The sequence below is a fragment of the Melanostigma gelatinosum genome, assembly GCF_949748355.1.
Source record: "Melanostigma gelatinosum genome assembly, chromosome: 15".
NCBI lineage: Eukaryota > Metazoa > Chordata > Actinopteri > Perciformes > Zoarcidae > Melanostigma > Melanostigma gelatinosum.
In genome coordinates, this window is record NC_136648.1 from 15196606 (window position 1) to 15218636 (window position 22031).

Sequence of the window (22031 nt, forward strand, 5' to 3'; positions counted from 1 at the left end):
TGAGGGGCTGCAGCTTTATGTCTGCGTAACATGTGGCCAAGAAATAGTATAATACACTATTTCCAAACCTGTGTTTATTATAGCAAAGAGAGAATTGGCAGAAGTAATGCTCTTGTGTCAAAGCCTCGACTACGGTAGTTTGATCTCTGTGGGCGACTGCAGTATGGAAACAGACATTATGGCACATTATTCAAAATTCCCTCACAGCATGTGGCATGATTCTCTGAAGACCAACACAGGTTAAGCACGCATTGTTTTACAACTGACTCTCATTCTAACATTCTAAAACCTCTATAAAAAGCCAATGAATAATGCAAATTAGGGTTAGCATCAAGGTATCTGTCATTCGGCTTGTCACAGTGAGCTAGAGCTGTAATGTTCCTGCTACAGTGACAATGTTGAGAATAAATGGAAGTTCCTTCAGTCAGACGTCTGCTCCCTCTAGTTTATGGTCAGATTATCACTGTGAAGATCTGATTGACTACAAATGTCTATCTGTTTTTGATCTGGTGGTGTGGTGTTTATCGTGAATACTGAGCAGTATTGTCGTATAGCTCTGGAGAGAATGCAGATTTTTTTCCAGTGCTCTAAATAGGCCATGTAGTCTGATGCAGGGCAGGGCCTTATCGCTTTAGGGCCACAGCCAAGATCAATACGGCCTATGGGTTGTTAGGCTGTTAGACTAACTTCATCTTTACTGGAAGCAGAGCTAATTATTCAGGTTTTTTGGTTTCAGAAATACAGCCTCGAAAGCCCCTGGCTTATTCTATGCGTCTGCGGAGCAAATTCAACACAGTATTTCCTTTCGGGGGCCATTTTGTTCTTTATTTCCGATGCATTTTGTCCACCACAGTGCATTTCTGACTCAGCTTACCCCACTAATTGATTTGACACGGTAGATCCAATATCCTTTTCATGATAGTCAAACTTTAGTATGATAACTTTCTTCCCTGCTCCCCATTCCTTCTTTTATGGACGTATAATGTTTCCACATGTTCTGTGTCAACTGCACCATTTTTTGTTTTTACATGAAGTCTTACAGGAGGAATAAAAAAAAAAAACATTGGGCCACATAGAGCAATTAAAGGGACAGGAAGATGACTCTCTGCTGCTGACGTTGGGTCAAATTCTAGTAAAACATGGACAAACAAATGTCATCAAACAACCCTTGCGTCCCATAAATATTTGGTGTTTATTCACTTTCTAGCAAACAACAATCTGTCACAACAGTTGCACCAAACAGCTGGCTTTGCTTATTATATTATATTGTATTATATTATATGTGTATAATGTTAAATTCATCCTCTACATGAGGTTGTGACAACGTCGTTCCTTCATGATTGTTGTGTTTAGACAAGAAGGCAGCAAGTAGTGACTAATCTGATGGTGATCAGTGAATTGCCTGCTAGGACATCAGCGCTGATGATGCATCAGTTTGTCTTAGAGAGGTCGTGACCAACCAGTCACTCATGGTGTGCAGCTTGAGGAGGCCTCTGAACCGAATCAGCCGGTCGCCTATATATATATATATGATCTTATTCCTGGGGGAAAAGAAGAAGAAAAAATGTATCGGTCTATTAAACACGCCTAATTATCATAATTATCACAACTCCACAAGCTTCAGAAAAGTCAAATGATCCGTCATGTGGTCCTCTGTGTCTATAATCGGCCATTTGCACGGATGTGTTACACTGCCGTGTGGCTGAGCCACGGGTCCGCGCGGCACCTATTGTTAAATTCATACAACTGCGAGATGACCGTGCAGAGCTTTTGCGTGGGGTGTGGTGGAACTCGAAGAAAACATAGATCCTCCTCTCTGCCGCATCCATGCATATATCTCTCTCCTAACGTGTACTGTGTGTGGTGTCTGCGAGACGGAAACTCTTTTACATCTATACTCTTGTTGATTAAAGAAAAATAAATCACACATTTGGTTACTAAAGTGACCAAATACAAAGATGTTTACAGTAAGCTACAGACTAATGCGTCTCAATACAAACTGACTCTAGACGTGATGATCAGGGTGTGGGCGAAAGTTGATTAGTAATAGCTATATAATAATAAGGATTATACAAAAAAATACAAAAAAACTCATACGAAAATAACTTTTATCCACAGTAAAATAATTGTCAAGTCCCACCGTTATGATATTCTCTTTTGCAGAGTGATCAAATATTTAAGTCGATGATGAACAATTTCCTAGATGCTGCTGCAGTTTCTGCGCAAAGAAATGAGTGCGCATAGAAGTAACTGTATCACTAATGCTGCTCAGTGTGTGCATATCTTCTCTCTGTAAAGAAATATCCTCACGTAAACGTCCTGTCCATGAAGTCTAACTCCATGCCAAGAAAGAAAATCCACATTTGTCAATTAGCCTATTTCATTTAATTTATCATTTTTAACGGAAATAATATGATAATAACAATTAAAAAGAGCACAGGCTAATACAAACTACAACTTGAACAACTAGCTACTACTACTACTATTTATCATAATAATGCTAGTGTCAACAATTACTTGTTCTTCATTTGTTTGAGTAAGGGAAATAATATGAAAGATTGTGTGTGTGCATCTGGGAAGTCTGGTCCAATTATAAATGCAGAAGGCTATAAGAACATTTGTATACAATATATTGTGCGTATTTTCTAACGGGTGATAGTTTTTTTATTTGTTTTATACAAATAACAACCAACATGCACTGTTGTCTTTGGTCCAGCTTCAACTTTATTCCACATATACGCCCATGTGTCCCGCTACCACCATAGCCTATGAGGAGCATACTTCATATTTCAGCACAGGCAGGGACACATCATCGTACATAATAATATAATAGTTATTTCATTGGTTTTATTCAAAGTTTCACTTCGTGAAAAGTATCGTGCGCAGCAGCAGAAGCGTGTGACACCACAAACTGACCTCGTGAGGTCAACCCTGACAGAAGAGGAGCTCCCGCTGGCCAATCGCAACGCTCTCCCAGCCTCCGAACGTCCGGGTCTTTGACCAATCGGGAGGCGCAGCGCAGGAGCCAGAGGGGACAGCGAGTACAGATAAAATGTTTGACTTGCATCCATCCTCTCAATCCTCGCAGGACCGTTAGCGACCTGCTCTTTGATTTTAAACTCTCACCTCAGCCCACATCTGCCACCGGATACCAGTCAACAACATTTCTGAGGGGTGTTGCTCTTCTCGATTCAACCTGTTACTCAAGGAAAAGGCGCGGGCTGCAGAGAAGACGAGGTATTACAACAAACAAAAAGGGTGATTTTGTGGGATTAAAAAGGACAAACAAAGGCAGCTTCGTTTAAACTGTTACCTGACAGAGAGTCAGGGATCATGACAGCGCTTGCAGGAGGTTTACCGAGAATGATGAGACCGACTCCTCACCAGAACTATCCGCGGGGAGGATACTCTCTGGAAGGTAAGAGACCACCACCAGTTGCTGCTCGCTGTCTGAAGAAAATCCAACTTTTCGAAAACTTCAGCAAAGTTGCCAAACTCGAGTTCTGAAAAAAAATGTTATTATTAACTTGTTGTTTATTCTTATTGTTTTAAAACGTTTGAGCATACATATCTGTTTGAAAACCAAATAAAAACGATCCCGGGATAAGTCGATATTTCCAGTTTCAACACGATGTGCCTTTTTAAAAATAAAAACAAAATTGTATTTATTCATGCCAGTATTTGTTGTTGTTTTTAAAGTGGTATCATGTCTGAATGTATCACATTAATTGGGAGAGACATGACTGACAATTGTTTGAAAGTAAATGATTTTGTTTTCTCATGCCACTTGCTATACAAATATATTTATTTTCGGAAAATGTAATTTATAGATAGCCTCTAAGATGATTTGATTGCACTTTAAAAGTGTTACTTCTCGTGGATGATTTCCAACAGGTAGTGGTCAGGTTGAGAGTTGTTTCTCACCACTAAAACTGAACCAGTTTCTGAAGACAACACACATTGTAGTACATGTTATGAGCACTCAACTAACTGAAGCCCATGCACGCCCGTGCAGTCTCCACTCCGTTAGGACAGGGTCGGGTCAACCAGCTCGGTGGTGTCTTCATAAACGGCAGACCTCTCCCCAACCACATCCGACATAAAATTGTTGAGATGGCACATCACGGTGTCCGTCCGTGTGTCATCTCCCGGCAGCTGCGCGTGTCCCACGGCTGCGTCTCCAAAATCCTGTGCCGGTACCAGGAGACAGGCTCCATCAGGCCGGGGGCCATCGGAGGCAGCAAGCCCAAGGTGAGAGATATACGGCCCGGCCGGTGATGTTTTGGGGAATGTTTGTGTCTTGTTTGTGGTTTAAATTCCAGGTTTTCACTCGGTAGGATAATCACATTTTAAAAGCGTACAATGTGAAACGCAGAAGCTAAATAATATATTTTAAAAAACTAAAGAAAGTCATGGAGTTTATCGAGACCTTTGTTGAAAAAAAGTTTTTTGTAGATATATTGCAACTTGAACAAGTTTGACTTTAAGATCCTCTACTAAGTGAAACAATCTCTCTGAATTCCTGTGTCACAACTCTATCCAAATTCTTAAATGTGTGAAAAAGAATTAAACATTTCTGTCTTGGCTGTAATGGAAACCTTGGACCTAAAACAATAATTAAAAATGACAAACTTTTCTTCTCTCCTTCCTCCCATCAAAGCAAACCTCTTCTCCAGAGGTTGACAAGAAGATCGAAGAGTACAAGAGAGAAAACCCGGGCATGTTCAGCTGGGAAATCAGGGACAAATTACTGAAAGATGGGGTCTGCGACAGGAACAACGTTCCCTCAGGTAGGCGATAGTTTCTGGAGCCTCAAGAAATAACAAATATTTTACTTACATTTAAAAAAAAAAACAAGCATTTTTAATACCATATCAATTAGAATACATGTGAACATAGCTATCAACGCACGTTTTAATATTGTTTGCATGCAGGACATCCTTTGTTTTCTTGTGGAACTTCATTTTTTTTTCATCTTTTTAATTTATTTCGAAGTGAGCGCCATCAGTCGCATCATGAGGTCTAAATTCGGCGGAGCCGGTGATGATGAAGAGGAGGATGATGATGTGGTGAAGAGGGAGATGGAGGAGAACGAACCACGGACCAAACACAGCATCGATGGCATCCTGGGAGACAGATGTAAGTGCAGCATTGTAACGTTATAAGAGGGACGTCTTGCTGTAGCTTTACGATCCCAAAGAAATGCGGCGAACTGAAGGAACGAGGACGTATGTGGATGGTTGCGATTTAATTGTCAGCTTAGACAGAACACTTTTAATAACAATCATAATAATGATAATAATAACAATAAAAAATAATTGGCAATTCAAATGGTATTTATAGATATGGAATTTATCGGAGCCAACTGTTTTTAGTGAACCTGCACAAAAACGTTCAATCCATTAAAGTCCCAGGTGTTTACGCATGCATTTAGGCGTCTGAGGTTGAACAAATGTGCAGGGTCTTTTTTTTCTAAGTGGATAATCAAACATTTGTCTAACTTCCAAGCCTGAGAAACTTTTTTTTTTTTTTTTTTTTATACACACAATCGGACACTTGAGGATGAACTTCATGGGACAAAGCAGGGAGAGTCCATTGAGACTCACACCTCAGTTTGACGAGCACAAAAGCCAAACTCCAGTGAGCGGCTCAGTGGTGTACAAAAAGACGCCAGGGCCTTTCAAAACGGGAAAGAAAGGGAGAAAAAACTGCGCTGACAAAAGGCCGGGAGAAGACATTATGAACCCGCAATGAGCGATGAATTATTCAGATACACCAATAGGCCCGGTGCGACCTGGTTTATAGACTGCTCAAAAAAAGTGCCAATTTTTGGGAGCTTTTCCCCACTGCTGTCAGGTTTTCATTGAGAAAAAAAATACGGGAAAAAAACCGCGCCGACTAAGCAAACACCTGTTGATTTACGACCTGTTGGGGTCTGAGGAGTGTTGCCGCAAAAGGAGAGGTTGCTGTTGGAGACATACTGCAGTCTGTAGTTAATTATTGATGACTATAGACATCCAGAAACAGTGGTAGTGTTTTGGTGATAGCGTGGAATGACGCGCAGATTCATTCATGGTGCCAATTGTTGTAGCTTTGTTTAGATTTTGTTTTACTGTTCAATTTTTTAAGATATGACAACAGAAAAATGCGCATGAAGCTATAACGCACTTTGGCAGCAAAACGGTCGTTTGCCTGCAGTGGGTTGAATTCACGTCCCTCGCGTTATCAAATTGAACGGTGCCGTTACTTTTGCGCACAGAGCTTTTGTCTCACAGTCTTTGCGCAGTGAGCGTGACGCCTTCAGCCAGTGAGCGCAGGGAAACCCTTCTCTCTACTAGATTAAATCCAAACCTTTTATTTCTCTCCACTTTCATCTCAGACAAAGTCCGCCCCTTTCCTTTCCGCCCAGGGCGCACACATTCATGCGGTATCTGTGGGCACTTCCCTCTCCTTCTTTCAGGGAGACACATCTCCAGGATCAGCCGGTGGACTTCTCTGACAAACAAAACAACTTTTATTAATAATCAGATTACTGCAATCGATAATGAGGATGCATGCTTCTCAGATGAATCTGCTTTGACCCTTTGTTTATCGTCCTTTGAACAATTTTTTTTTGTTTGACAAACTAAACCCCAAGTGTGTTTGACACAAACCTCAGAAAACATGAGAAAAAATCTTAAAAAAAATATATATAAATAATTAATACTTTATGGCTGGTATGAATTTTTTGAAAGAAAACAAATAGCATTAGCTATTTTACATCAAATAGGTGACATCCTACATGCAAACAGCTCTGAGGCACTTTCCCCCATTGATATACAGAGCAGCACTATTTCATTCTTGTGTCTCTTTGTGGAAGTAGTTGTTGTTTTTCTCTTTTATAGCTCTTCATTAGAATGAGAAAAGGGTGGTTTGGGGACCGAGAGAGTGTCTTCTGGCCAAATATTGATTAAGTAGGTGTTTGCAGAGGCTATTGTTGTAGTGGAGAGAGGCCTGTTGCTCTCTGCCCCTTTCTCCACGACCACTATTGTTGTCTTTCCTTAAGTGCTAAGATCAAAGCTGACTCATTTAGATTTATTTGTCTGGGAAAAGGACCGCTAAGGTTTGTGGGATAAAGTATACGGGCAGCCCCGGGTCTGCATGGCATTAGCAGGCCGGAGCATTGTGGGAAAAGGATGCTTGCTGGGATGAATCTGATGCTAAGTTGTTTACTCCTTGAACTGTTGAGTTATGGAGGTGGAATCTACTCCCGTGAATTTAAACAGCACGCATGGTTGAGCTGCAAGCTTGAGAATAATTATTCGTGGCATTTATCACATTTGGCCATAACAAAGCAGTGCACAGTGTATCTCTGGTACATCATTTTAATCTGAAGATTGAATGATGCCAAGATTTCTTTTTTTTTTCTTCTTTTTTTGCCACGAGTGGTACTGAATTAATAGATAGCATCCTTTCCACTATTTATTATTGCTAGCACTTTAGCCTCATTTAACTAATTAAAGTAGCCAAAGTCATGAAAGAGGAGTAGCTACTCTCGCAGGATCCATTTATGGCAGTGGGGGTGAAAGGGAGAAAGAAGAAGAAGAAAAAGAAAGCTCAGAAATACAAACAGTCAAAGGGATAACTTTTCTTTAAAGGGAATCCTGTGGTGCCAAATTGAATGAGCCTAGTTCTTTCAAATCTGCCATGGTGAACGCAGTCAACATGTAATAATTGGTTTCATTGAGGTGCATTCCAACAATCTGCTGCCATTCTCCCGCCTCTATTGTCCGCAGGCAGGCAAATAGCCAGAGGGACAGGAGGAATCAAGTGCTGACAAAACATGAAAGATTTAGCTGCTTTTGTCAAAGGAGCTGAGTTGGACTTTGTTTGTGTAAATAAACTGGGTTACTGGCTCCCCGTGACTTTAGAGTGAGGGAAATTTAGGGAGTAACAGGAGAGCAGAAAGATACATATTTGTGTTCGAGAGTTTACCATATTCCAAAGCAGTTCAAACTTGTTGCGAATATATTCCGAGGGGGGGAAAAAATGATGACGGCAGCAAACTTCCATGAGCAGCTGCCACATGCAAGCCATCTAATCCAATTTTAAAGTTTCATAACTTATATTCCCAGACATCTAAGAATACAAACAGATACGGTTTCTCTCACACGCAGGGAGCGAAAACCGACCGAGCGGCACGGCAACAACCCACAACTGTAAACAGAGAGATAGATGTGAAATGACTTGTGTCTTTGTCAGGGGTCCTTGCATTTCCACGTGACTTGAGTTGAAGATTGGAGGTTTAGAGGAGGCAGAAAGCCTCAATGTAACCAGAGGAATGTTACAGCTACAGCCACGTCTCCATTTTCCTCTCAGGGCCGGAAAATAGAGAATTATGTATGTGGGCCTCACTCTGTGTTTTCCTGTGTTAATAGTGCATATAATGCCGGTTTAGCCTAGTGGACTGTTAAGTGAAAAACAAACCAAAATTCACTCTATACATATGTATATATTTCTTCCCTTGATAGACAGATAGATAACTCATAGCCCCTTCTCTGTCACCCCTCTCAAATATAAATACTCAACACTTTTACGTTCTGTGTTGGCATGACTCAAAAGGCAAGAGACAAAATCCACACCGGCTGATCTGCAACTGAATGCAGACTCTATGCTTCATTAAAGCCTCTTTCTCTGTTGGCACCCGCATTGTGATCCTCCAATATTAATTCAAAGGACAATTAATGAATGCAGGCCAACTTTGAAGTAATGGGCCGGGGTCCTGCCCTGAGCCGGCCCCTCGGCGCTGATGTACTCTCCGCATTCTCCCCACTAACCCCAGAGACACTGTGAAGTGACTGAAAGAGAAGCAGCGAGCAATGGAAGGTCAAGGAGAGGAGCCCCAGTAGGAAAAAGAGCTCTCTATTTCCTTGGAAGTATTAGCCAAGCAAAACTCTGTGATGGGGAGGATAAAGGAGTGCGAGGAGAAAAGGGTCGTGGGCGAGGGGACTCTGCAAAGAGGAGCACAATAGGATAGTTAATTGAGTAAAGCCAGACAGCGTTGTCAATCACTTAACTTTGTTTAGCCTCAGTTTTTGTGGAGCTGTTTCGTCCAGCACATTGCACATTATGGACACGCCAGCACAACCCTGTTTCTGTTTTGATTAATGTCTTTTTTCTCCCCTCTCTGAACAAAGAAATCCACTAAAAAAACAACAGAAATGTAGGATATAAGATATTTTAACAATATATATGTTATAAGTTCCAGAATTTATTTCCTACATTTGTTTGACAGGCATTAGAGCGACAAATAAAGTTTAAAATGTGCACAAAAAGCTCACATGACCAGTCGAAACGCACCTTTTAATGAGTGACTGTATAAGGTATCAAATGAAAGTGTGGAATGTGAGGAGGGCTTTTCTCTCTGTTGAGTGTGTGAAGTTTTGTTGCACGTTTAGTGGCGAGGCCGTCTTTACCGCACAGCTGTGCAGTAGCTGTGAAAAGGTCAGGGGCTAACCTAGGGTCACTTGACTGGTAAAACTATCAGGCCCCAGGAAAGGGAGGTTACAATAATGTTTGGGAAAAGATGACAACTGACAGACTCCCTGAGCCCACATCAGCAAATCATCAGTGCTTTTAATAACCTCCACTTTAGGATCCATAGGCTTGTATCTGTTGCGTGAATTCAAGTCCAGGCGTTTGCAGTTTTCAGAGAGTATGCTGGTTACTCGGAGCAAGGTCATCGGCTTGCTTATGTCTGTCTGGCCCAAACGAGGCCGGGCTGAGGTCGGAGCTCTGCTGGTTAGTGCCCGTTTGACTGGAACGTGCGGCAGACTGGCCTGTTGCTTTGTCCCTGCGTGGGTTCTGTGCCGTTGCTTTGTCCGTGCCCCGAGGGTGGAAATGCCACCGTGAAACTGTCACCTAACTGCACCACGGTGGAACTAAATAATAACCACCGCACACTGGGCACTCATAATAGCCATGAACGGCCATTTGAGGCTTTTTGTCACGTCACCGATATTAGACAGAGATACATCTTTCAAAGTCATATCGCCAGCTCTTTCTTTGTCTGGTAAGTGCCAACCTCCTGCGCTTATTTACTTCATTTTTTTTCGGTCCATCCCATCATCATCCCCGGCTCTCTTTCTCTATATCTACACCCCCCCCCCCTTCTCTTTTCACAGGCAGCTGCGGGATCCTGGGGTCTCTTTAGCAAGTCAAGTGAGCAGCCCACTCACTCCCATTTTTCCCTTAACTGTTAACCCCAGCTGAGCCCATAAGCTGTCAGTTAACTATTCTTTTCCTCCAGTGCATCTGCTCGATCTGGCTCTATGTAGCATGCCACTATTTTATTCAGTGGCCCACTCGCACTCTGCTCTGTGGCCTGAAAGGGCCAGATCTACTTCCCTGGGCAAATAACTAGTTCATTTGTCTCTTCTGCCCTTTGTTTTGTGTTGCGAACACATGTCACCAGCTCAATTACCTTCTCTATTAACAGCCCCCGGAGGAAGGGCGAGCCAGCCCCTACCAAGACAAGGCTATAAACTGCCCCATATGCTCCGCTTCTCTTTCTCTTTCCCACTGAGGCTGTTCATCCCTTTCCTCTCCTTTCATTCCTTCTCTCCTCTCCCGATTTCTTGCATCTTTATCTTCCTTTAATACCTATTCTGATTCTCTCTCGCACTTTCTGTCACTCTTTCCACCTCCGTTCACTTTTGTGCCATTTCAAGCTGTACGGGATTTGCGTGCATATACATGGATGTGTGCGTCTGTGCATGCCTCTTCGTATTAACGTCACTTGAACGCATGGGAGGGGGTGGTGAATGCTTGGCAAGGCGAGTCTTGGCTGATGCAGACTCCGCAGTAAACAAGAGCAGTCTTTATCCTCGCAGTTGGAATCTTCACTTGTTTTTTTTTTGTTTTTTTTGGCCCGTTCGAGGCAGTACTGTCGGGGCAGGTGAAGCTAATGGGACTGGACGTTCACATCTGTGACCCTCTGGAGTTTATCTTCCCTGCATGTCAGTCTCCTCTCTTGATCAATAAAGGGTTCTGTTGACCTCGAGCGGTTGGTCGGTAGCTCTGTCCTTTGTACTGCTGGTCTTTGAGTGTGTGTACATTGTGTTTGTGTGCACATACGCACTTGTAAATGCACTTGTTTAATGCAATTTAAGAGTCTCTGATCAGGGAAAGGAACCTGTTGAATTCACTTGTTGAATACTCCGCTATAACCTCCAAGCTAAGTTAAATAAATCTACTGCTCTAAACTACTCTATCTAAACTAGCTTGTGATTAGTCTACACCTTACTTTGTTTTGAAACGTCTGTTTTATGGATAACTCTCCAGCAGCCCCAATTTCCGCTTGAGGGATAATAATCTATCTTTCTATTAAGATTCTTGTCAGGACCACGGCCAAACTGTGAGCGGCTATGGAGTATTTTCAGCTCCCTAGTGCTTTAGCTGCAGCGTAAAATTTGATTTGGGTGTTTAAGTAAGGAGGTCGAGGCCTCCCTTTGTGTGTTTTAGTATCCTCTTCTGCCATTTGTCGCGGGGAATGTGTGGGAACGACCCTGTCTGAGTCCGCTTCTGCATCGGCTTGCCTTAACATCAATCCACCGCAGCATAAGAGCCCCGTTTGAAGATGTCAAAGATGTGGATGCAGCGACGGGTGAGCGCACAGAAAGAGAGAAGTGAAGTGAATGGATGAGATGGAAAGGACAGGTTCGCTTTTATGAATGACCAGCACCCCCATTCTCCTTAGCTTGGCACCCCACACCCCTTCCACAGCATCTTCTTCAGGTGCCTTCGTCCTCACGTCTCCTCTCCATGTCAACCTCTTCAACTCCCCCCATCCCCCCCCCCCCCCCCCAGCTCTGTGCCCCTCGGGCCGTGGAGGGAGGGGATGAAGGGGTGCTCCCCTGCTGTGCCCCTCCACAGCCCCCAGTGGCCCTTCTCTGGACCCTTTTGTGCCCCCCCCCCTTTTTCTCCCTCCCACCCTTCATTCCCCCACTCAGCCCCTGGCCTTACAGCCCCCATCTCACCCTATAGCCCCCCCCTCCCCCCTCGCCCCGCACTCCCCTGCTGGGCAGGTGACAGACCCCTGAATGCGTGCCCGGGCGTCCCTGATGGCTCCTACAGATGGAGCGTGGTAATCGGTCCAACAGAGGCCTGCCACAGGCTTTTCCCTGCTAAGATACAAAGGCTTGGCTTCATCACTTCCAAAAAAAAAAAAAAAGAAAAAAAAAAAAAGACAGCGAGTGAGAGAGGAAGAGAGCAAAAGAGAAAGTGCAAGCCAGAGGATGACAAAGGCAACAATGTCATTTGCCATTAAGGGAGAGTCTGTGACGGAGTGTTTTCTCTGTAGTTACTAATAATAAAAACAGGGAGGGGAAAAAGAGAGGGAAAGACAGAAATAAAGGGGGCAAAGGAGGAGAGATCCACCCCCACCCTGCAGTTAACATGAGTTACAGTGCCAATGGGGAGCGTTCTCCTCTGTGTTTTATGAGCTCTCCTTCCCTCCCTCAGGAATCTTTTCGTTTCTGCGCCGTCATTGGTTCTCCGTCTTGTTGTTTCTTTCTCCGTTCCTCCGTCATTAAAATGTAAATGACATTGCGTGTTACTTTGCTTTGCTGTTTGCTGCTGGCCTTCTCTTTATGCCTGTTGCGCTTAGAAATGAGCTCCAACTGGCCTCGGGCCACATCGTTACCTAAAGAAACCACATCCCGACTCGCGGTGCACGTTCCAGGAGTATCTAAGCATCCAGCCGATCCTCTGTGAGACTTGATGCCAGCGTGGCACCCTGGGTTCGAATGTAATAAAGAGCTCTTCTCAGCATCAGAATCTTGTGTGCTGGCGGCCTGGAGCACAGCAGCATTCCCAGGGAGCAAATCCGTGTGTAATGCCTGGTCAGACACACACTGGCAACCGGCACAAACATTTCCTGCTTGGCTCCAGCGGCTCCAGAGGCAAGGGGAGATCCCTGCTACCCCCCTCCATGTCTGACTTGGCACTTTTTAATTAAAGCTTTTGAATCTGGAGGGCAGAGGGAGAATGAGCAGTCTGGAGGAACAGACGAGCCTCAGTCCTCTGCTGAAGCCTATTTGTGACTTACACCTGTCTGTCTGCTTTTGAGTCTCTTATTTTTGGTGTTGGCTGCAAAGTCTGAGTTTCAAAAAAGGTGCAGTGAACCTTCCTCGTGAGGTTTAAGAGGTCCCCCTGGGGTTGGATTTGGGAGTGGATTCTAACTCTCTCTGTCTTGTGTCCATCTGTGTTTGACACATTGTCATAGACTGCGTTCACTGGGTGAAAGCCACTAGCCGAGACGCAGCAGATGCATGTTTGTGAGTGTGCGTATGACTGAGAAAGAGATGGGGGGATTGCAGACATGTAATGGCGGACAATGGCAGGCTGTCACGCTAGTTTTTGGAGCCTAATCATTACTTAATAGATGGGTAACCTCCCCCCCCGAAAGGCAGCAATAGTCCTCTGTCTCTAGTCTCAAGCCCTCATTGATTCCCTTCTTCTGCTGAATTAGATCCCAATGGCTGTCTCACAGTTACCCAGTCGCTCTCCCCTGCCTTCAACCGAACAAACAGATTAAGAAGCACCTGCAAAAGGCGGCCTGCTCTTTGCTATGGGACCCTATCGTCATAGCGCACAGCATGGCTAAGGCTGGGAGAGACACAGTGTCCCAGGGAATAGATGCCCCAGAGGGATCTAGTCCTCACTAATCCATGTTCAAGCAGCTTCTGGCTTTTGATCGCCTCAGGAACCGCTGAGGAGTTTAAGGGAGCAGGAGGACACAATCAAAATTTGCTCTGTGCCATGTGTTGTACTCAGCACAACCTATTGTCTCAAATCCTTCCCAGCTTAGTATTCAGACCAAAGTTTTATTCTTTTTTGAGCCCGAGTCCCCTGAATGTCGAAAGTAACAGACTGTTTGCTTTGCAATTCCAGCCAGTCACTCAGACGAGGGCTCCGACGTGGACTCAGAGCCAGGCCTGCCTCTGAAGAGGAAGCAGCGTCGCAGTCGCACCACCTTCACCGCGGAGCAGCTGGAGGAGCTGGAGAGGGCCTTCGAACGCACGCACTACCCCGACATCTACACGCGGGAGGAGCTGGCTCAGCGGGCCAAACTGACGGAGGCTCGAGTTCAGGTTAGACACATGCACGGACGCCCTCTTCAACCTCAAAGTTCCCGAGACCCATGTCTTGACAGCAGAGAAATGTGTCGAACTGTCATGGGTATGTGTCTTGTGGGCATTAAAATGCCGTGGGTTGTTGCCACACATTCCTCACAGCCATTAGACATGTGTCCCCCCCTCTCTCAAACACACACACACACACACACACACACACACACACACACACACACACACACACACACACACACACACACACACACACACACACACACACACACACACACACACACACACACACACACACATACATACATACATTCAAAGGCACCAAACACTGAATTTATTAACTTGTTCTTTTGGGTTGACACATGAATAAACATCAAGCACTCTTGTCTCCGTTCTCCTCTCAGGTGTGGTTCAGCAACAGAAGAGCCCGGTGGAGGAAGCAGGCGGGAGCCAATCAGCTAATGGCGTTTAACCACCTCATCCCCGGTGGGTTCCCTCCCTCAGCCATGTCTGGCCTGCAATCGTATCAGCTGTCAGACAGCCCCTACACTCCGACTTCTATAGGTGAGTTGAGCGGAACACACTCAAAAACATACTTAAAACGTGTGCTTTAGAAAAGTCACATCATCTGGAATCGTCTTCTAGCAGCAGCAAAAGTATTCTGCTTGAAAGCAAAATGGGATTTTTAAGCAGAACGTTTTTATTCTGCGCAGCATCCGAGCAGCCCAGTACAGTCCACAGACCGCAGCCTCTGCCCCCCACCTCCGTGCACCAGAGTGGGCTCGGCTCGGCAGCTGGCTCCCAGGACGGAAGCTCTGCGTACTGCCTGTCCTCCGGACGTCACAGCTTCTCAGGATACTCGGACAGCTTTGTGACCCCGACAGGACACGGCAACACCGTCAACCCCACCATCGCCAACAGCCTCTCACCACAGGTTTGTCTCTAGATCCATTATCACAATACAACATAGAAATGTAGAAACACAATGAATACCTGCTTACAAGCACATACTCATATATATACACATGGATGCTGTCTCAAACACACACACCTATCCACACACACATGTTGTCATATCAGGAAACAGGGCGCTAATAGTTCTTCATGGCGTTTATGAGCTGCGCCGTATGGAAGAATAATGAGACACACAAACACACACTGTGTGATTGACCTATGAGGTGTCATTGCAGTGACATTGATGAAAAGCTTGTTCGGCGAAGAAATACGGCAGCTTTTAATTTTTGTTTATTCTGATGGGTTGTTTGATGAATTTAAAATGTGCCAAACGTCAATCTTCGGGGAGGGGGAAAAGGACCAGACACGAGGAAGGATGTATGGATGTCGGAAGATGACACAAATCAAAACTGAAAAGACAATTATGGTCGATTACACAGTCATCAGTGGCCATCAGTGGCTCCCTACCAGCCCAGAAGATGGACTAACAGGCGGAAAACGAGCTTTTAACCGCCACAAAGGGTGGCCGGCCCACATGCAATGCATGATGGGTACTAATTCCCATGAGAGAGAATCTCAGACTCCTGTCAGGCACGGATAAAAAAAACGGCCTCGGGCAGGTTTGCTACGACGTGAATGCCTAAGGTTGTATGTATGTTAAAAAGAAGAAGATCTTTGTTGTGGCTGCCAGGGTGCGCGGTCAGAGAGTGGTAGGTGGCACCATTGTGGCTCAGCATAATTGGCTGCTTTGATATATGAGCTCTAGTGATGGACTATAATTAGTTGTTTCCTCCTCAAAAATTTGCCACATGTACTTTTAAATCGTTATTCTTTTGGGTGTTTTTTATTTTCACTGGACAGATTATAGAGACGGGGGAGAGTGAAGTTGACAGGAGAAAAAAATGCGAGTGTCAGCATTTGATGGTTTTAAACTCGTAATTATGTTGAAACATAAGTGGGATGAAAACCTGCTGGTATCTGTCTTCCTGTAGCTGAGCGCATGGCTGTGGGTGTGTGAGTTCACACACCCACAGGGTCACGAGTGACTTTAACTCCAATAAAGAGGCCAAAGGTGCTGTGGCCTCATGCATGGTTTCAGCATTAACCTTAGTGGGCAGCTCTGTACAGAATGGACGTCTCGTCTTGCGAAAAAGGGGACGGCGGCAGGCCTGGAATGTTTTCTCAGTCTGGAATAGCAATCACAGAATGTTCCAGTGTCTTAATTGATTGGAATGAAGTAATCTATCCCCTTGTAACAAAGTGTGTAATTTATGCAAATGACTCACTTTGTTGGCTAATTTGTTTTAATTCATGTGTTCATTGCAGCTGTGTGAATGCATACTGCAGTACAGTTTACTCTATTTCAGACGAGGATAGAATTAATTCCCTGATTTTAACTTAATAAGAGGGAGGAAATGAGGATTGATTAAATTCTATGACATTCATAGTCAATACATGAAGACCTTTGCACTTGGAAAACGTTACAGCTTCAGTTTTCTTCTCCCAAATAGCTATACAGCTTGGTCTATTTTGTGTTAAATCCTCCCTGGAATTATCCGGAGATCTCAACTCAATCTGTCTTTGCAAGCTACTCTATCTGCTACTGTGTCCATCAGGAGACTCAGAGGTTCAGTTAACTCCAGATATGGTCACCTTAGAGCGCTGTTGGGTTTTGATATGGATAAGGTTGACTTTAGATGGCCGATATTGTTGTCTGAGCAGTTAGCTCTGTATTTGGAGCTTCAGTCAGGCCAGTGGTTTCCCTGTGGTGCGGGGGTCTCCGGCGTCTCACCGCTGGTCTGGTGCATACCAAAGGAACCCTTTCTCACCAAGCGAGCGAGCGGCCGGGATTTGCACCCCCCTGAGACCTAATCCCCGGAACAACCTCAAAACAGACACCGTCGGGAACTGCTGCCGTTTCAGTCGCAGACAGAGAGTGCATGAACACACGTGCATGCAGATAAACACAAACCCTCTGACACAGGCGTGTACTCACAGACACACACCGCACATTAATGTGTGATGTTGTGTTTATGGCTGAACACCACTCGATAACAAAGGGGGGTTAAAAAAACCCCGTTATGTTTAAGTTCGTATTAGCAATAATTGAATTCAATATTTCAATAAATAATACAAAATGTTCCGAAATGACATATTTGACTGTTTTAAAGCAGCATCAAGATTTATGGGTGGCTGAATCGGATTTGTATTCTCTGGAGTCCATGCTCCTTACATCTATAAATACTCACATTTTGATGGGAGTCTGTGTGCGACCGACTTTTGTATTTTACAGTATATCACACATCCTTAGCAGAAGGCGGAATAATGGCTTGGTGTTCGTCAGATGTGCAAGCTCAGATCACTGACAGACCAACTGTAAATTTCATACATTAAAGACACCTGAGGTTGCCTCAGTATTGTGTGCATGTACATGTGTGTGTGTGTGCCAGCTGGTTGTCAGCTGGAAAAGATCCTTTTTTTTTTTACATCACTCAGTTTTTCTTATTCTATGCCTGACTGTTTTTCCATTTCTTTCCGTTTATTGTCTCTGTATTTGTGTTTTTTTTTTGCTATGGCTTGAGATCTACTTTCTCCTTCACAGACTGTAACTCTTCTCCTCCCTTTGTTCGCTCTTTAACTTCACTTTTTTGACTTTTTTGTGACTTTGCTTCTCACGCAAACCTACGTGCAGCTGTTCACGATGTATCACCGATACCCCTACACCCTCTCTCTACACACCAGAGCAAAAAATGCTTATATTACACATGACCGTGCGCACGCACACACACACACACACACACACACACACACACACACACACACACACACACACACACACACACACACACACACACACACACACACACACACACACCCACACACACACACACGCCTACTGTTAAATACACAATTCCACACGTAGGAGAGGCAGCTCTCACACACATACACACACCCTATACTCCTTGTTCCCACGTACCCTTTGGCCTCTTCACCCTGGCCTCACAAGGACACGGTGATTTTAGGGCATCAAGAGAAAGTGAAGAAGAAAAGAGACCCAATACATCAGTGGAGACACACAAATCTGCTGGAAATCTTCTTAAAACCCATCGCATTCTCACAGATTTCGTATATTATGATCAGTCAAAGTCATTTTCTATCGATACCATTTGTAAAACAATGCTAGAAGCCCACGAGTGTCACGATGAGGACAAATAAAAGTGAAGAAATATCCTACATGAATTTGACAGGATAATTCTAACAGAAACCTCTAGTGGGCCAAAGGATTGAACTCTTTAGCCACCATCAGCTCCCCAATCAGTCAAGCAGAGTAAAGGGAAACCATATGTGTGAGGGAAGCCAGTAATAATGTATTTCAGACGGACAAGGAGAGGGCCTACACTTAAGGCCACCTGAGTGGAGTGAAAAAGTTGATTGAATGGTGTAACAAAAGTAAAAAAAAAATGTATTTTTCATTTTGAAATTTCTTGGCTGATTAAATTCTAAAGTATTAATTTATGATTTTCTGTTCTCATCACCCGGTTTCCCTCCATTTCTCCCCTCAGGTGATGGGCCTATTGAACCCAGGTGGAGTGCCACACCAGGCCCAGAGTGACTTCGCCCTCTCCCCACTGACCGGAGGCCTGGAGCCTAACGGTGGCATGGCTGCCAGCTGTCATGGTTCCCAGCGTTTGGAGGCTCTACCAGGCCTGACCAGTATGCCCACCCTGCCTAGCACCCAGTCTTACTGCCCACCTTCCTACACCACCCAAGCCTACGCCATGGACCACCATCCATCCTATCAGTATGGACAGTACGGTCAGAGCAAGGTATGCTTGAAATACACTTCATTCCTGAGGTGTTAACTGGTGTTTTCATACGGGTTTCATTCCTATATTTGAATTTGGATGATCTATAATTGATTGGAGGTTATGTTGCTCTGTAACCCCTGCTCTAGCTATGCGATTTAGTTTGTATTTTCCAACTCACAACCCACGTTAATTGCGCAGACCCCTCTGATGAGCGGCCTTCTCAAATCACCCTGCGCTGTGCTGAAATTACGTGTGTGACAAGAGAGCGCGAGTGGCCCGGCTACCTCAGTTTACATTACCATCATCCGAGTGTTCACGTGGCCGGGCGCAGAGGCATGCACACGCATTTTCACTCGCTGTCCTTTCATGACCCCGTATGATGAGCTTGCCCATCAAACCCTCCGAGTAGCGCACCTAGCCATGTAATGACCCCTGTGTAAGGAAGATAGCCGCCCAAATGAAAGGAGCCACTTCCCAAAGCGTGTTTGACAGGAGGGAGGGGAGAGTGCGGTGTGTTGCGGGGGCCTGATCTGAGGTACACTACCACATGTTGACCGGCCCATCAGTGGCAACATCTTGATTTCATTAATTTAGCCAGTCCTGGGAGAGACCCACATGTAGCTTTTGGGGGGGTTTGGGGAAATGTGTGCGTCTACGTGTATAAGGCCTATGCGAGCGCAGGCATGTATGTGTGTGTGCGTGAGTATAAATGGAGGGTAAGGGGCTCTTTCACAGGGGGCGATTATGGCCCTTGGCAGGCCAAGATTAGAACCATGTGTCCCACTGGAGGTCAGATTTAGAGTTGTTATTGATCAGTGGAGCAGAGCCACAGATCCAGGCTAAGGCTCAGTCTCGGGCTAGTTTTAGCGACCACATTAGCTTCAAAGAATATCTAAGGAGATTCCCAAAGCCGATCACCTGTCTTTTCATTTAACCTGGAACCCCAGTTTCCATTCTCACCTGCTCCCATGGGCTCATAAACACCTCTTCCTTCTTACACAGTTCCTCCTGTCAACATTACACATCTCATTTAACTTCACATGATGTTAGCGATCAGAGAATTGAAGCAGCTGAAGCTGAATACAATTCAAAGAGTCTTCTCAACCTTCCTTCTGTGTTTCCTTGCTCTCCTCAGGTGCCTTTCATTATATGAAGCCCCCAACATGGCCCGAACAGGAGGCTTCCCGGGCCAGTCTGACATCCATCGACCAGAGAACACCCCCACCCGCTCGCTGCCTTTGCCAAAGCTCCGCAGCCCAGAGGACAGCAAGAGAGAGAGAGAGGGGTTGAGGTGTCCTCCTTCAGCAAGGGAACCAGTGGTGGAGGAGGTGTAGTGATGGCGATGGAGGGGGTTGACTGGAATAATTTGGACCAAAGGCGCAGCCTCTCCTGTTACCTGGCAATCGCTTTGCTCGTGCGTCATGTCACGCTCCAAGGACCAAGCGCCGCTCGTTGTCCATGCTTAAAGAGGAAAAGAAGACAGGGGTGGGGAAAGGGGAGTAAATACATTCAAGATTCTGTGTTTGATTTTTGTAGTAAGTGGCAGAGAGGTGGACTGGGGAAGCCCCCCCCCCCCCCCCCCCCCTGTGCTTCTGGGGCCCAACTTGATAGAGGAAGGGCTTATTCTTACAGTATGCTTATCAAAAGGCCGGATGATGATAACGTGTTGCACTCAGCCACAATGTTCTTCTAAGGATCCCTTCATCGTAATTTCCTAGGAAAATAATATTCATTGATGCGATTCTCTTATACGACTTTGGAGATGAAAATATGACTACACCGGAAAAAAAACAGCAGAAAGGCATGAAACCAGGCGGAGCGGAGTCATTGCGAAACCACTGCAACCCAAAGAAAGTGCAATACATTCATACCTCATGTGATGTACATTAACACGGATCAAATGTCCCCGATTATACCCTCAAAAAATATGCTCTCTCTTTTTAATGTAATTAATTTTGGGTTGTGTGCATTGATCAATCAGGGGAAATCATCAAGCGATGAAAAATAGAAACATGTAGTCGTGATGTCATTAAGCCAAAAAAAATTCTCTGCCAGTGAATACATTATTCAGTTTGACAGGTAATTTTTTTATTTCGCATGTGTTAAGTTAGATTTCACCAGGAACTTTCAAACACAAGTTCCTTTTCTTATTTATTTAGTGTTGGTCAACTGTTGTCTCTTCTGTATGTTTTGTATTAAGTGCGCTTTAGTGCTTAAATCCTACACAATGTTCATTATACATGATTTTTCTTTTGTATGATTCCATTTCCATTGGTGTAAAATGATTTTGTTGTGAGAAGTTTTGTGTACAATACAGCACTATTTACTATTTATAATAAACTATATAAAAATGTAGAACGTTGTGACTTTGACTGTCATTTATGAGATACCAGGCCAGTAACCGTTGGAAATATCTATTCTATAATTAAAACCTACAGCTGGTGGATATTTAATTAATAAACTAATTCTTACATTTTTAGCTCCAGTGTCTTTAAATTAGATTTAAGAGGCCAACAAAAAAATCGATACGTAAATAAATAAAGATTTTAATGAAAAATCCCTCGGTATTAACTCTCCAGAATTTAGTCGTTGAAATTAAATTGACTGGAAGTAAAATCGGAACAGGAAGGAAAAAGTCAAAAAGATCACACAAATGTGTTCTCTTGATATCCTCTCATTTAATGGAGAATGTTTTTCTTTCTTTCCATTTCAAACATGCCAGCTGTTTCCCCGCCTCCCATCTAAATCCAGATGAGCAGGATAGTGACAGTAGCTATAGCTGCACCCCTCGTGCACACTCCTGGAGCACTAAATTATAAATATATCCCCTTTCATAAACACTCCTTTTGAACAAATTCCTGCTCCCGAGGGGCTCCTTCACACCCCGTAATGACTAAAGCAGAGCTGCTGTAAATTATATAAGCACATAGTCACACCAGGACATCAGTCACTGACATGGCTGCACGGGGTTTCAGAAGGGTTATTTGCTCTCCCTGCCACACAGAAATGAAAACACTGCTCACCCAGTTGGCAGACTCCTCAAAAGGTTACAGATACCACCGGTGCATTTTTATCGCTCCCTGACGGTTCTTTTTTCTTTCATTTCTTCTGGAGGTTCAGGGATCAGGTACGCAGCTGTCCT

General features: G+C 44.4%; 1 protein-coding gene across 1 annotated transcript; it reads left to right on the plus strand.

Moving 5' to 3' along the window:
* Positions 1–3333: 3333 nt before the first annotated feature.
* On the plus strand, positions 3334–20235 carry pax3a (paired box 3a; the record flags this gene model as incomplete). Its single annotated transcript, XM_079284969.1, has 9 exons — positions 3334–3418; positions 4016–4251; positions 4661–4790; positions 4996–5139; positions 13933–14132; positions 14531–14690; positions 14840–15060; positions 18644–18907; positions 20025–20235. 9 exons carry the CDS (start codon positions 3334–3336, stop codon positions 20040–20042), a joined length of 1458 nt encoding a protein of 485 aa, XP_079141095.1. The 3' UTR covers positions 20043–20235.
* Between the last annotated feature and the right edge of the window lie 1796 nt (positions 20236–22031).